The sequence below is a fragment of the Haemaphysalis longicornis genome, unplaced genomic scaffold, assembly GCF_048455015.1.
Source record: "Haemaphysalis longicornis isolate Haplotype H1 unplaced genomic scaffold, Haemaphysalis longicornis Haplotype H1 scaffold_4, whole genome shotgun sequence".
Lineage (NCBI taxonomy): Eukaryota > Metazoa > Arthropoda > Arachnida > Ixodida > Ixodidae > Haemaphysalis > Haemaphysalis longicornis.
The window spans coordinates 74000233-74016346 of record NW_027526361.1 but is presented as its reverse complement, the minus strand read 5'-3'; the positions used below and the strand labels follow the sequence as shown (position 1 = coordinate 74016346).

At 45.8% G+C, this 16114-nt stretch overlaps 1 protein-coding gene across 2 annotated transcripts in view; it reads left to right on the top strand.

The window, feature by feature from the left end:
- The window catches only part of LOC144178925 (uncharacterized), a 124953-nt gene extending 119201 nt beyond the window's left edge, over positions 1-5752 (top strand). For both annotated transcript variants that reach the window (XM_077707071.1, XM_077707072.1), the window contains exon 6: positions 1682-5752. In XM_077707071.1, coding sequence (XP_077563197.1) covers positions 1682-1981 — 300 coding nt within the window. In that variant the 3' untranslated portion in view covers positions 1982-5752. The remainder of the gene's footprint in view (positions 1-1681) is intronic.
- The last annotated feature ends 10362 nt before the right edge of the window (positions 5753-16114 follow it).

The window sequence follows — 16114 nt, the reverse complement described above, 5'->3', positions numbered from 1 at the left end:
GTATGAATGAAAAAGCCCCATTATCATGTGCCTGAAAAACCCTGGAGTGTTTCAGTTTCTGGTTTCCTATTAAGGCTATTTTAGGGTGTCACAGCCCCAAGTGCCAGTAATACATACTAAAATATTCTTATTTCTACATTACTTCTTAATTTTCTGTTCCAACTAAGCATGAACATCCCATAGGGACTTTTAGCAGAAAAATTAGAGCTTTCTATATCAGTCATTTTTTATTCAGAAAGCTAAATTACTCTGCTATAAGGCAGCTTTCATAAGGGTTGGAAAGATACAAACATAACAAAACGACACCATGAATTTAAAGACTGACTTATTACAACATAATGCACCCTTTTTCAGACAAGTTAGATACCTTGAAAGGAAGCTAGAGCAGGAGACACGAATCACTGTACGCTGTGTGGGAGAACCCGGTTCTTGCACCAATTGGGAGGGACACATGTTGTGGACTCGCCGCGGTGGCTCAGTGGCTAAGGCGTTGCGCTGCTGAGCACGAGGTCGCGGGCTCGATTCCCGGCCGTGGCGACCGCTTTTCTCATGGAGGCGAAAAGCAAAAACGCCAGTGTGTGCGAGATTTCGGCGCACGTTGAAGATCCCCAGGTGGTCAAAATTAATCCAGGGCCAAATTTTTGCTTCTGAAATCTGTTTTGTTGTAAAAAAAGTATCGCTTAATATAGGCATGTTAGATTTGTAAATAATCAGGTTAAACGGAAATGTAGGTCAGTTAAGGAAACTGCTTCATGTAGTCAGACACCTTAATTAAGTACGGCTTACAGTGAGTGCCGATAAGGTCGAAAAAGTTAGACTAAGCGTAACTTCTTGTATCGAAATGCGTGTCTCTGAAAAATAGTGTTGAGGTAAGTATAAGGTGGGCTTGGGAATGACGGGTTGCCAGGGCTTGTTTAAGCAGGAAAAGTCAGCCTGTTGGTCTCTTTTGTCAGTAGTTTTGATGGGCTACGTGTATTATATTGGAACCTTGTTGGCATAAAAATCTCAGTTGTAAGTTGATGTGTTCAGTTTCACCTTCCTGTATCTATATACTGTCTGTTCTGAACTCTTCAAGGCTGATATACCTCGCTGCTCGGTGTGTTATAATAATTATGTTCTAATAAAAGACACGTAATTGTCGGCAAAAGTCATCTTAGCAATTCTAGTTCTCCAATACTCGTTGGCAGTACACAATGTGCATGTGAAGAAACTCATTCTTCGATAAAAAAAACCCCCATAACTACAGTGTCAGAGAAAGCAGAGTGCCAGCTAAGTGGATTGTGTCATAGCCAGTGGTCAAGAGCTAACATCAAGATTTCCGAAAGGCCATTTAAATAATTTTTATGATTGGTGGCAGGAAAAAAATGCCAATTTTGTGTGCTTGAGGTAAAACCTATGTTTAGAGCCTAGCCGAATACACCGGCATGAATAAAAAGCGTTGTGTAGGGCGGTTAGATTTGCGAAGATTATGGGGAAATGCACAATAATGATGAACGAATCCAAAGAGAACATACAAAAAGCAAGGAATGGTCACAATAGCCACCACATTTTTTATGTTTATTCTGTGACAGCTCCTTCCAACATCAGGAGAATGACATCAATTGATGCAAAAACGCATTCTACCGAAGCCTGTATGCAGGGAACAGGTCATTTATTGAATCAAATGTTTCGGTGTTTGCAGGTCGAGGAGGAGACCTTGGAGCTAGAGAAGAAGCGTGCTCAGGAGGAAGCTGAGATCATGAAGGCCACTATGAACTTTCTTGAGGCAGCCACCAGTTTCATGCAGCGGGAACGATCCGAGCGGCCCCGTGGGGGGCAGGCAACACAGGGTCCTTCTACAGCTCGAGCCCAAACATCCTCGGGTTCATCCTACTGCAATGGCGTTGGTGGTCTACCCGTCGTGGGCGCGCCGCTGTACACTACACAGCCGTCCTTCTACTCTTCGTCACCCGTTGACTCTCCTGGGAAGACTGACCCATGAGCTGACAAAGCGTGGTAACCTGCCTTCAAAGTTGCAAGAGCAACAGGCTGTTTTTAACACAAGAAACTTCCATACTGCCCCCTGCGTTGTTCCTACCTAAAATGGGCAGCTTTGGCACATGCCAAGATTGAAGACGACCGCGGTGCTGTTTCCAGTTAGTCATGCCGAAGGTACCAGACAACATCATTGGCGAAAAAGAAAGACAAGGCATGAAGTGGTGACCATACATCCGCATCTCTTCAGTTCCACCACCACCACAACACAGACACAAACACACATTCAATGATGGCCTGCATAGGACATGTACAGTGACTTTCGTGACTCCAAGTGGAACGACAGTGTCTGGGATGCTGCTTTCCAGTCACCATCACAGCAGTCGCTTTCAAACATGAGATCGACTACCTGTCGCAAGAGTGGGGAAAAGTGGAAATGGCGGCTTGTACGTCTAGAAACGTGGAGTCAAGAACAAATGCGCGTTTCCGGCCGAGTGACAACCGCTGCTTTTTGTTTGTGTGCTTATCGGTTTGTGAAATATAAGCTGTAGTGTCTGTCTTTTGTCCATGGTGATGCTGTACTAAATAGCACTGAAATGTTTTGGAATGTTCCAGAACAGGTTCATCTTTGTGAAGGAAAAATGTTGGCGGGCTGAAGATAATTTAATAGGCTGTTACCACTTGAGTTTGATGGCACAGGCACCGAGGCTGGCCAAGGGTGGTAAACTTAGGTATGGTCTGGGTTATGAAACTTGTGTATTTCAGTTAGGTTGGGGAAGAACACCCCCTACAATTTGTGAGTATGTTATTTAGAATTGCGATGTCATACTGACAGTTTGCCAAATGCAAAGCATATGCTTGAGGGCCATGTGGTGGCTTAAGTTTTTTTGTTGTGATTCTATAATTTGCTTGTTGAGCCGATTGGGAAAGGCAGCGCTATTTGTCACAGCCGTTACATTCTGGTATTGGTTGTTTTCGGAGCTTCAGATCACTATCAATGATCTGTCCCTCATGAATTTGCAGCCTTGTGTTAGCTTTACTAGTAGTCTTACATATGTTGCTTCTTCCTTCATGTTGAAGTGTCAGAAAATACCTGGCGCCATTTTAATTTTGCAGGCACAGTTGTCGATAAATCAACCAGTCTCAAAGCTAAGCCAGCCATTTGCTGCTTCACTGTAGGCAGTGTTGCTTGCATCACACAAAAATGCTGCTTTGCAGTGTAATAGAGCACTGAGCTTTAAAGGATGCGAGAGGAAATACGTTCAATTCATGTGGCAGCAGTGTGCTCTTGTACAAACTGTTATTTATCTCTGAAGTGGGTGCCTAGAATTAGTTTACAACAATCAATAAAGAAAACACCATGCAACCTTCATGGCTGCACAGAAAACTTCCACCGTGAGGACACAAAGATTTGCATTGTACTGCAGTAGTATCTCACTGTTCCAAATTTTAATTCAAGCCTGAACAGTTGGTCGTCCCGAATTAGCTTTTATTGAGCCACAATTACTGCAGACATGCATACTTGCAGCTTATAATTTGACACTGGGTTGATTTGAAGATGTATTCTCAGAGCTGGTCATTAAAGCATGCAAACACGGTGGTGAGAGAGAATTGACGCCTTTCAGGGTAATTTTCTTATGGGCTTGCATTACACAGAATGGTTCTGAACAACATTCGCTTAGCACTAGGTATTAACACGGGCCAGAAAAGGTCGAGGCATTGGTAAAGTACTATTTATTACCTGATCATGTGATCAGATAGATATTCAACTTCTGCTCAGTGTCCAACTAAGATAACAGGCTCGAAATGGTCTTTCAAGGCATTTCATCTTGCATAGTTTACTTGTGCACTTTTATTTGTATTAGTGATATATTTTTAAAAATAGAAGCAGTTAGTACAACTCAGAGTACATAGAATATTTCAGTATAACCCCGATCAGCCTTGTAGTATATGACATCTCTCTTAGTTGAGGTTTTCATTATATTCTACAAGATTAAAAATAGTAGGACATAAAAAATTTGCGTCTGATATAAAAACTGGCTTCTGCAGTCAAAGGTATGTACCCATATGCATCTTTCCTTGGGGGATTTATCAGTAAATTAAGTTGCACAACAAGTAGCTAATATGTATAATGGGAAGTAATGTTTTAAATTGCAGAAACTCGTAGTGTCACAAAGCACCATGTAACAGGCAAGGATTCCTGATGACTGTTGTGAGCTGAGCAGTAACTCAAAATCAAACCTTTTACATATACCTTTTTGCAGGAATAATCACCACTGCAACAGGGTGCATATAAGAACATTTAGTCAAATGTGAATGCACCTGTAGGGCCCATATGAATTGGCCAGCTTTTGTTGTGGCTCATGTACAAGGACTGGCATTGTTAGCAGTAATTCAATGCTATCTTGACTGCCATGCTCGTGAGCAATCTCGGACTTTCCCACACAGCGCCTTGAAAAGAAGCTAGCAGACGTCCTGGGACACTGGGACTTCAATTGAACCCTGTGTTGCACCTTTGAAAGTCCTTAAGCTGTAAGATATTTATAATACACATCTTGTTGTATGGTGTAAGGCATGGTACACAACTAAGCAAGCACAAGATCAGTTTGTGCCAGAGTGCTTGAGTGATGCACTTTGTCTTCCGAAGTGCAGACTAAAAGAGGGACACATAACTAGTTGTACATCAAGCAAATACTTATATGAGCCATTATGTGTACGCTTTAGATAATTTTAGCAATGCTCCTTTCCTTGTGAATCATGTCCATAGACTGCTGCTTTGTGCCGAAATGAAATGTATTCAGCAATGCTATTTGCTCTTGTGGGCTGCTGCTGACCAAAAGAGGCAGAGGTACCTCGAAAGGGACCTTTGTTGGTATCGGATCCATTGCAAAGTGTTAAACATCACTGGAAGAAGTGCTGTCGAGTGCATGGTAGTAAAATATGCAAAACTTTCTGCTGTGACAAACATATTTCGGCACCTAGTCGACGCATATTTTTGTGAAATTAGTATGCCCGAAAATCTCACCTGCATGGTGCACGACTACATCGATGGGCTTGTTTGTCTATTGGATTACGGTATGGCTACCGAATGCTCTTTACAAACATGGCAGTAGTAGCATTGGGATAGACGGTAGTTGTATTGGAATAACTACCCGTCACTGTCAGGCCAGGAGACTTGTCCCTGAAAATGGAAACAGCTGGGGGACTTTTTAAACGTTTTCAGCGCTCTGTTTGACATACATATATTGTGTGAGATGAGGCCTCTTTTGTGCTAATTCTATTTTCTATAAAGTTGCCAGCTATGTGACAGTACAGAAGGTTCTTTGCACTTATGTTAGTGCTATTATTCAGCATTTCGCAGTTTTTTCGCATAGGTTTTATTTAAAAGGTGAACCTTTATTGACACTCGCAGCCAGTTGATGGTCTCCAGGAACAAATGAGACATTCAGGGCTCGCAAGGCCCATGTATGTGCTAAGAAACTGTATATATACTTGACATGCGCGGCAGATGTTAGAGCTGTAGGCAGCAAACTGTTTCGATCTTAATTCACAATGTGCTTATTTTGAATGTGAGAGCTACTGTTTCCTCTGCCATCATGCAAATCATGCAGCATGAGGTTTGTGTCGCATTCTATGTTGCCACCGAGAGTTTGCCCATGCTGTCCTTAGACATCCTGCTTGCTTTATGGCCACCTGACGGACACGCTTTGGAGCACACAACTGTATTCACTTGTTTTTGCGCTTCCGATAAGTAAACGAAGTTCTCTTTGCAGGTGTTTATCAGCTCACTTGTGTCACTTCATTTAATTGTCATATTCTTTTCTTTGACATTTGCCTGTGCAATGCGCAGGAAACAGTGATAAATTTTCTTGTCGGAGTGAACCCAGTTTAAAACAGTACTTCAACTTGTGTGATACCTCTTTAGTGTTACCTTAGTTGGATGTGGAACACAAAGCAGGCAATATAATTTTTCTATGCTACACCATCGCTAATGCCCTTAAACTAATGACTAATTACCAGAGAAATTTTAATGCATGCTGTAGCGGTTATAACATTCTATTTTGTAATCAATGTTTTAAGTGTCGGCTTCTCACCGCATGATGGTCACTTCTTATGAGCTCCAAACGCTCAAATCTGAAACCAAAGGAACCTTGTCATGTTTTATCACTGTTACCACTTTGAAACCTCTTGCTCCCTACATAACAGTAATCTGCTCAGAACAATAGTTTGGGCATGAGGCATACTCTTACAAGATGAGTGGTGTGCAAAATGAGTATTGCTTTCACTTCATTTGCTGCCAAAATGACATTGAATTTTAGTAAAGAAAATGTGTGCCCGTGATTGTATGCGTCATTAGCGACGGCTTTGTTTTCCATTTATGAATTTGCGCACTAAGCATGAGGCTACTACGCTTTGAGATATTCTGCAGTGAATGGATAGGGACCACTTTTGATCTGTTTCACATAATGTGGACTGGATTTTTATTGTGTGAGCAATGGAGGGATTTTCGCGTTGATGCGAGTCGCTGTGTAACGGAGCGGATGACACAAAGCAGAGTACCGGAGAGTGGAGAGAGCGCGGGGAAAGAGCTACTTTTGAGAGTGGAGAGAGAGGCATTGGCAGGGAGACATTGGTTGAAGCGCGGCTCGGCACCTGCCTCAGCCGACGCTACTGTAACATAGCTAGAAATGAGGGCTGTGAGAGCCGTGTCGATTTTCTTCGGCCGTGCGTGAGTCGCTTCCCTAAACAAAATGGTAGCAGGTCACAGATGGGTTATAGTTAAATCCCCCGTAGCTTGTCGGAGCTAGTTTATGGGTAAACTCCTCGTTGGGAATTTAACCATAAACCAGCTGTGGCCAGCTACCATTTTCTTTAGGGTTGCGCACTGATGGCACCAGAGAGAATGTAGTGCTGCCCGTAGCGGCGTCCTATCTTAGCCGCGCCGACCTGCCAGCCCCGCCCTAGCCGCCGTCAGTTCGCTTCGGCGCCGTTTTACAGTGTTTCTTGTGTCGTTCCCTCATTCGCGGACGAGATTGAGTCAACAGCGTAAAAAAAGGTACTTTGAGCCGGGATGTGACACTGTATGCAAGAAAAGCTCAGAAAAAATTATCAGCCCTTCCACTTTGTGAAGGACGAGCAGCAAATCTCGACTGACGATATGCGTTCGCAGGATCCAGTGCAGTCCAAGGAGTGAACAAAGCAAAGCGTTTGTAATTTACGATTGAGCATACCTCGTAGCTTATTGGCTGAATGAAACTTGGAAGGTTTATAGTTATATTATAGCGGATTCCATTTCGTAGGAGGCGATGTGTTGACAGCAGAAGGGAATCCACAATATTTACAACTTCACTGCACTGTGAACTAGATAACTTCGAAAAGTGGATGACACTCGGCGTAATTGTCATATTTGTTTGGGGATAGTTTCGATAAAACGAGTTGCAGCCGTTTTTTGTAACCATACTCCCTACGAAGACTGTTATGGGTTGACAGGAGAGGGGAATTCTGTGACATTGAGAAATTCACTGCACTAATGGTGACAAGTAAATGAAACTGGGGATAATGGTATAGTCGTCTTAGCAGCCCTTTGAAGTATGATTTCTACCAAGATACCTACATTAGACTGAGCGCTATCATTCCTGTCCACGCGTAGACGGACGAACGTCGACCACCGTCCAATGGTAGCTGTGTACGGCTTCGCTATAAAAATCTCTCCCTTCCGGGCCTCTGCCTGCACAGAGGCGTTTGCCAATGGGCTGGAGTGATGCCAAGAGCCAAAGGGTTGCGAGAGACCACGGCAGTTTGCGAAAACCTCCTATAGGCTGGGAAAGAGCCCTAAGGGCGCAGTGTGTCGTCGGATGTCCAGTCCTTTGTTGAAGAGGTGCTGGCCGAACAGGAAAGCCAGGGTGACGACAGCGTGGAGCTGTGCCAAATGACGTGCAGGTGGCTGTCGACCACCAGACCTTGAGCATCGCAGCAATGCACGGCTAATTTACTATACTGCCAGTTGTGTGGCTGAAAAGCGTTTTTGCCCGCTCATTGTGAAGACTGCAAAGCAGCATGTTTTTGTGATAAAGACAGCATCGCCATAGAAATTCCATCAGGCGTTCAGCGAGTGGGACCTTAAGGGCTTTAAAGCGAAGCTTTCTAACTCTACTTCCGAGGGTTCTGTCGCGATTGTTGGTGTCAACAGAAACCACCCGTGAACAAATTAAAGAAGTTACTACTGGTGCCATCAGGCATCAAACCTGGAACGAACAGACAAATGGAGCGAGAGTGCATTCTATTACTGATTGAGCTACGAGAACACGCCGAGACGTGGGAGACATAGTGCACTCACTGAGCACATCTGCGGGTTTACCCCCGCTGTTATCGCTGAATGCCATGTGTTAGCATCACGCGATCTCTCGCGCCGCTGTGAACTTCGCCCACGGACCGTGTAGCGGCCGCGTTCGCCCCTTGCTCATGCGCTAGGAGATTTAAAAATTAAAGGAAGCTGACACCAACGTATGGCATTGCAATTCTCCGTCTGTGCCGCCGATCTCGTCGCCTCTGTCGGCGGCGGCAGAGACGGAGATGTGAAATTGTCGAACACCGGGTTTGAGCTTCCTTTTTTTTTTATAAAAAAAATTCCACTCATGTGCTTCACCAATAAAACTCAACTAACCACCGTTCTTTTAACTTAGCAAAAAATCTCTTTGAAGTAATAAATGGTGTGGTTAGGTGAATTTCACTTGTCTCTCGTTTCACTGTACAGCCACGCGTGTGAATTCAAGTGACGTCGCATGGGTAATTGTTGTGGGTGTCGTTTACAGTTTCGCTTTCGAACCACCTTCACAGAGTGGATTACGCGCATTTCTTTATACCTATCAGAATCATTTTACACAGTGCCAATTAAGGCGCTTGAAGGTGAACTAACTCGTGCATTGAGTGCAACATGCTTGCGTGCAAAAGCGGCGGCAGAGACAGACAAATAGGAATTGGCCTCGGATTGGTAGCCTATAGCATTCTGTTACCCTTGCGGTATCGATTGTACGTTTTTATTGTCTATCGACAACTTACCTTATGCTTAAATTGAAGAACATGCACGGTAGCGGGAAGAAACCGAAAGCACTGAAACCTTGAGTGTTGCGGACCAAATTTCACGAATGTTTTTTTTTTCTTCGCACCTGTATATCAGCCATTTCATTGTCTGCAAGTCAAGCACGTTAAAGGACTGTTTGACTTGTACTTCATGGACGCTGATCTGCTGTGAATATCGCTGCTGTGAATCGACATTTGACCTTTAATAAAGTGGCCTAAATGCACAGGGAAATTATGCTGCAAATGTGCCAGCCTTTTTACAACTGATTAGAAGACGTTTACTGTCACATTTTCCCATCTTTATTTAAGAACGAAAAAATAGTGTTTCTCCCGTGCTGTCAAAATTGCATCTCTAGCTTGCATCTCTGTCTCTGCAGCTCTTTCATCTCTAAATCTTGCATCTATAACTCTGTGCCCGTGAAATTTGTAACGCCCATTGCGATTACCTGCTAGCGACTGTTCACTACATGAACAGCTGGAATAGCAGCTAATGTGGCTGACATCGAAGTCGATATGAAAAACCGTGGTTCTGTAGGGAAGCCAATAAAAGAGTGGAGGCTCGCATTCGAAAACTCCTGCACTCAGGCGGAAACAGAATAAAATTAGACGAGGAAACATGAAGCATTGGATTGGCCCGCAAAAGGTCATGCCGCTGTTTACTGGATAATATAAACACATTGCTCATGTGCAGCACGTAACGTAAGCTGCACAATTTGGTGCATATTTGATTGATTTATTATGGGGTTTAACGCGCCGAAACTACGGAGGTTGTGAGGCGCGCTGTAGTGGAGGGCTCCGGATTCATTTTGACCACCTGGGGATCTTTAACGTGTGCCGAAATCTCGAGCACACGGGCGTTTTGGCTTTTCGCCTCCATCAGAGAAGCGGCCGCCACGGCCGAGAATCAAACCCGCGTCTTTATGGGGCATATTTACCCGTATGGGGCATATCATGTTTTCCGGCGAAACACATATGGCGTCTGGCGCGAAGGGGACCTTCAGTCGACAAGAGCTCGCATATGGGTGCAAGTGCAACCGATGCGGATTAGTTGAGTTAATGAGATGTGTGCGTTCCTCCATTTCCACGAAGGAAATGACTGAGAGAAATTCCCGCTGGCCACTAGTGTCCGCGTGGCACTATCGCCGTCTCCAACAAGACACTTAAGCTGAGTTCATGCGCGAAGCCTGAATGCTTGTTTAATGGTTCGCACTTAGTGGCGGGGAAATAATTTTTGAACGTTTGTCTGCCACCACGATGTCGTAGGAACTGAAGAGGCTGATGCCCTTGATGGAGATGCGCAGGAAGCTATCTGTTGGTGACTGTCGGCAACTTTTCTGCTTTTCACATCATCGTTGCTCAAAGCGCTTTGCGAATAAAGTATCTAATTGCACCGATGGCTTCTTCTAAAATGAGTAAAAGAAGACTGCTTGGAATAGAGTACATCGCGCTTCTTCCGGTAGAAAATGTGCTGTGCAGGTTCATTGGTAAAGGCATCTCCCAATAATCTTGTCCTATTTGAAAGCGAGAAGTAAAATAGAAAAAAAGGCATTATCCTGTCCCGTGTATTCGCAACTTCCAACTGTAAGGTTATTGTTTTACGTATGATTACGTTTCCTGTTTATTGTACTATCGCTATTGGCGGTGAGCGCGACCACGGGCGGTGCTGCGAAGCGCGTATTCGTGACGTCGGCTTAGGGATTCTTGCATCTGTCGTCTGCTTCGCTCGGGCTCGCTCTCCCTCCTGTTTCTTTGAGCTCGGTTGACTTTTTATGTTTTGTCCGTACCAGATATTGTGTATGCGCAACTTTTTATTATAATAAATGTCTTAAAATCGCATACACTACCTCAAGGCGCTTCGGAAGAAATATTGCCGGCGTGGCCCCATTCCTGCGGAACCGGACCTATGCGGAGAGTCGGAGCTAGGCGTCATCTTCTGTATTCAGAAGTCTTTCGAACAAAGGGAACATCCATCCAAATCGAGTGTAATAACCGACAACAGCGGAAATGCAAGACCAAAAGAAATTCCACGCCTTCGAGGCTCTCGGCTTTGGCAGAAGGCACTACGATTCCTGGTAATCGTATGTAATGTAGAACAGTTTTTGCAACCTTGCCAAACGCTAAGTATTCTATCAAATCACTTTACGTTGTCATAGCATGAAAGTGTGCCGACATGCACTATGGGGCGCAAAAAACGTAGGTTGAGTTCCAAATAACCTATGTGTGTATAGGCGCGTGCTGGTGCAGGCTTCTAACCAGTATGGAGACTTATTGAGCAAAACGGGTAACGTGTACGCTAAAAATACTGTAACAATATGTTTCTTCAGACCTTGAGGGACGTTTCGGTACATTTACGACAGCCATGCCTTCCCAATATTCAGTTGTGCGTTATAGTAACACTGCACTCAAGAGTACGAGAAGAAGGCGGAGGAGGACAACACTTCAGCAGTAAAATCGAGCTGGTTTGTGGACGGGTTCCTCAGTGCAGGACAGAGAGTAATTTTCCTTGAGTTCGTGGAACATCACCCTGAGTAGTCCATGATTTGTTCTTTACGCCTGAAGGGGTTGGAAAACAATAAATAGCTGTTCGGAGATATTCATCGGTTATAATTCTTCATAATACTGAAAACTGGCACGTACACTATTGCTTGCGTTTCATAGCGAATATATCAAGCCTTCAACACCGTAATCATGTCATGACTGTTCGGGTTGAGATTCAGTTCGTTAGTTATGGTAGAAATTCGGGGCGGAAAAGTCGCCTTCGAGTACTTTGGACAACGTCGTGTGCTCCGTTTCGTGGTGGCGTAGCACAGACCTTCTCATTTCATTTGCATGTAAATAAACGCACGCTACAAATATGCAACTTCTTGTACGCAGCCATACCGAAATCCAATTTGTGAAGAAGGGAATGTATGCCATACAACCTGAAGAAAATACCACACTATCTTTGTGAGCCTCCCAAACTTCCCCAAACCTCCTAATGAGACGTGTGAGGTGGTGCAGAAAAATTAATGCGTTTGGCATAGAAAAAACATTCAGCTGTTACAAGTAAACGACAACGAAAGAAATAGACGACAACCGTTTTGTTTCCTGCTTTGCAATGCGCGTGTAGGGACGGGTTGCTTGGTGCGTAGCGTTACACTGTTGAGTCTTCATAAGAGCATCTCGAAAATACTTTAGGGAAGCCTACGCATTTTGCATACTTATCGAGGAGCTCTGAGCCCTGAACCTCGCAAATAAGCGATAAAGGACGAGTTACACACGATTATCTGACCGATGCTCTGAAGAAAGTTGGTCTCTCTCTCCTCGTTTGTTGCAAACTTGTGCGGTATACAGCTTGCAGTTATTAAGAAATGTCAGGAGCTGGAAAATTAACTGAATTACAGGAAATACGCTTTTTGAGGCCCTAAAAGATCAAAGCGGGCGATTTTTAGCTCAGGCTTTGATGCCCCTCACAAGCGGACCACAGCGGCACGAGTGTAGCAGCGGCGCAAGTGTAGCAGACGACAGCAGCGCGAGTCCCTAAGCGCTGACGTCAGAGCCAGGGGGCGCCACTCAAACATCTCACCGTCAGTAACGGGAGAGCTCAACTTCGCGAGAGTGCCTTTCGATATACCAAAAATTTTCAACAACTTTTCTTTCTTCAATGTCACTTGTGCAGTCAAATAACTGCTGGGGTGTTGGCACGCCATGGTACCGCTCGTCCCTCATCCCAGTGAAGTTTATTCTCTATATCCCAGTTTCAGTGATCAATAAAAGGCAAACACAGATCAGGTTTAGGAGTTTATTTTTGTTTTGCAGAAAAATAACACTTGTCTACGCTTATCGGTGCACCGCTGAAGCTTACGCGCGCTCTGGTGCTCCGGTTATTATAATCCTCGCATATTTAAGTGCTATCGGACGGTACAAGTACTTCACAGTCATGCTCCATCATTCCAAGGTCAGGAGTTCAAAAATGGTATTTGAATTCACAATACACACTAGGAGTGGTTGAAGCACGCAAATATGTATCGACATTCAAAGCTCATTTGAACATTAGGTAGATGGAACGCATAATATCCCTTTCCTAAGCGGCACCTTTTCGTCAGCATCCGCCTGGGTCTTGGTCTTATGCGAGACATTGACAGGGTTTAATTTTTTAAAGCACCATTCACGCAGTCGCGCATGATTCACTGGAAAAACTTGGAATATTGTTGTCCTCATTCACACACTCCAGCCTTTGTGAGGCATTACCACAGCTACACGTCACAGCACCTGCGCTGCTGGATGAAGACCAGCTTCACCGTAGTGCACGTGAGGTCTTCTTTCCACACATGCACAGGCCGCAAAGTACAAAGCGCCTCACCAGCCGGCATCTTGCGTAAGGTGCGTCGTATGTCCCGACGAGTGGGTCACAATGTGGTGGTGGTGATGTACTGGAACCGGCACGGGCACGGGCACAGGCACTGGATGGCTGTGGATCTGCGGAGGTGGGTGGTAGTGCGCCGGCTGGTAGTGCTGCGGTGGCGGATAGTAGGCCGGCGGTGAGTGTCCCCCGTAAGGAACTGGAATCGGCACGATTTGCGGCGCCAGCGCCCGGCCTATGATGGCCAGTTTCGCCAGCTTCTTCAACCGGAGGATCTCGAAGGCTGCTGTGGTCGCGTCGCGTCGCCGCAACGCCAGAAGGACAGCTAACGCCACCACGACAGCCCACACTCTTTTCTTGCCCATGATGCGAAGGGACTTGGTCAGCAGGAGACTCCGTGCCTCACGCCTTGCACTGACGAGTGGGAGGAACACTTTCGCCTCCATGGTAGTGAAAGAAGGCTTTTTATACGACCTCCTCTATACCACAGGATCTCACCGCCCACTCTCCCTCCGGACATGCCGTGCCAATTGAAGTGGCAACCTTTTGGGGCAGGTCATTGTGCCTGCTTTTGCTAGCGGGCAGTACATTATTATTCAAGTTTACATTATCGTATGTTCTTCCAGGTTCGCGTCTGCGTACCTCTGGGAAGAGCGAATGCCGGCCAGCAAAGTTCCTCGTTTTCCGCCAGTGGGCCAAGTTCCTAGTTCTTTGTTATCTTTCTTGCCCTGCCGAGCTTTCTGGAGAATAATGAAGGGGAAGATCGGGCGATGCGCGCTCACCACGCTCCTTTAGCACTCATGCGTCCGCAGATTGGCAGTGTACACACATACGAGACAACAACGTCAACGAAAGAAACAGGGACGCAACTGTAGGAACCAGAGTTCGACGCTCCGCAAACGGCAGAGGAACGCCGTGGAAGTCACCCGACCGCGACAATGGTAACGACCCCGGCTGATTAGCATAACTTTTACGTCGAGCCTGAACGTGTGGCATTCAAGTCGCGCACCCGCATGGAGGACGAAGGGACCCAAGCGCCGGGCCCGAGTGACGATAAGCGGGGAAAGTCACGGCGCTCCCCGTAGAAAGGGGCTTTTTGCGCCTTGTTCTTCGCCTCGCTGACTGCTGCATCGGGAAATGGCTTAGAAAGGTATGCAGCGTGGCTGTCTCCGCACCACTCGATTGATGGACCGCGGGCGATAGTCAACTTGCTTCACGAAGGTGCGTGGCAACGGCAAGGCAGCGTTCGTGGCCTGTTCCTTTCCCTTTTCGTTCGGGATGTGCATGGTTGCTCGCCGTAGGTCTTCTCGCCTTCCCGACGTCGAAGTCTGCGCGTGGCGTTTTTCTCGGTCGGCACGATAATTAGGCAACCTTGGACACGCCTTCTGGAGCAATTCGTCCTGGGGGTGGAGAGGGTTAGAGTATGCGGCTGCCTTTGAAGTGCTGGGCGCACCACGCTCCGGCGTTGTGATTTATGCAATGCAAATGAGCGGAGGCAGGCGCCGACAGCCGAAACCGCATCGTGGTTTTTCCCACCACAATTTGGCCGTGGCTGCTCTAAAAGTTGGGCGCCCTCTGGGGGCGACGGGAAGTGAGAAAAGACGCCGCTTTTAAGAAGTTTCGCGCAGAGCGCAGCCCCGAGACGACGATCACTGAGGTTCATTCTCAGCGGGTGTTCTGTCCACACGTAAGAGCTCGAAGAAATGCTGCCGCAAAATCTTCAACCAATTGCAATGTATGATTGTGTACTTTGCAGCATTGTGTTTTTTGCAGCTTTTGGAATCGATTATTTGAAGTTTTAAGGATTGCAACTTTTCAAGCGTAGTTTCCAGCGTCAGTTCATGGTGTGCCTATCGCTGTAAATTTCTGAAATGCCGACCGGTGTTCAGTTTATCACAAGCACCCACTTTGTCTGCCATGGCTCAGTTCCTAAGGCGTTTAGGTGCTCCCCATGGCGACCTCAGTTCTATCCGTGCCACGGCAGCCGTTTTTCTAATGGCGCACGATTAAGACACGCAGGTGGTTTAAACAAATGCGCATCCCCGGAATAACTTCAGCGCGTACAACCCCCATTTTTAAGTTTCCCGGGTGCTTTCAGAAGTCTTCAACAGATGCTGGGAAGGTTTCGGTGCAGAGGGAAGTATAATCCTACCATATCTCAGAAGCAAATAACGTGGAACCCTGGATCCCATGTTCCCTGGAAGAGCGAAAAATGCAGCTTTCGTGCGGTATGTTTCCGCCTTTTATTTTATTAACAAGGAAACGACCGACCGTGCTACAGTCGAACCTAGTTATAACGAGTACTATCGGGAAAGCAAATTAGTTTGTTATAGCCGATATTTGCTATAACTGTAGAGGTAAAAATCGGCTATAACAAATCGACATTCTGGCTCGCGCAAAAACACTTGATACAAAGATGCATTTTTTGAGGCTGCGAATCCACTATACACAAAGTAGCCCTTACCTTTCTCCTTGCTTAATTTCGAGCTCAATGAACCGGAACATGAATAGTGAAATTACAACCGAACAGAGTTAACTTGAGAAAACAGGACTGCGTCCTTGATGATTTGACGAAGGATGTGATCTTCGTCTGGTGGATACTCACAGCACTGAGCAGGAGGAAGTTTTCCACAGTGTCCACGAACAAAAGGGTTTTTATACATTTGCAGTTTAGGACTACGGGGGGTTTTTCCAATTAGCAACTTAGCGCCTCCTGGC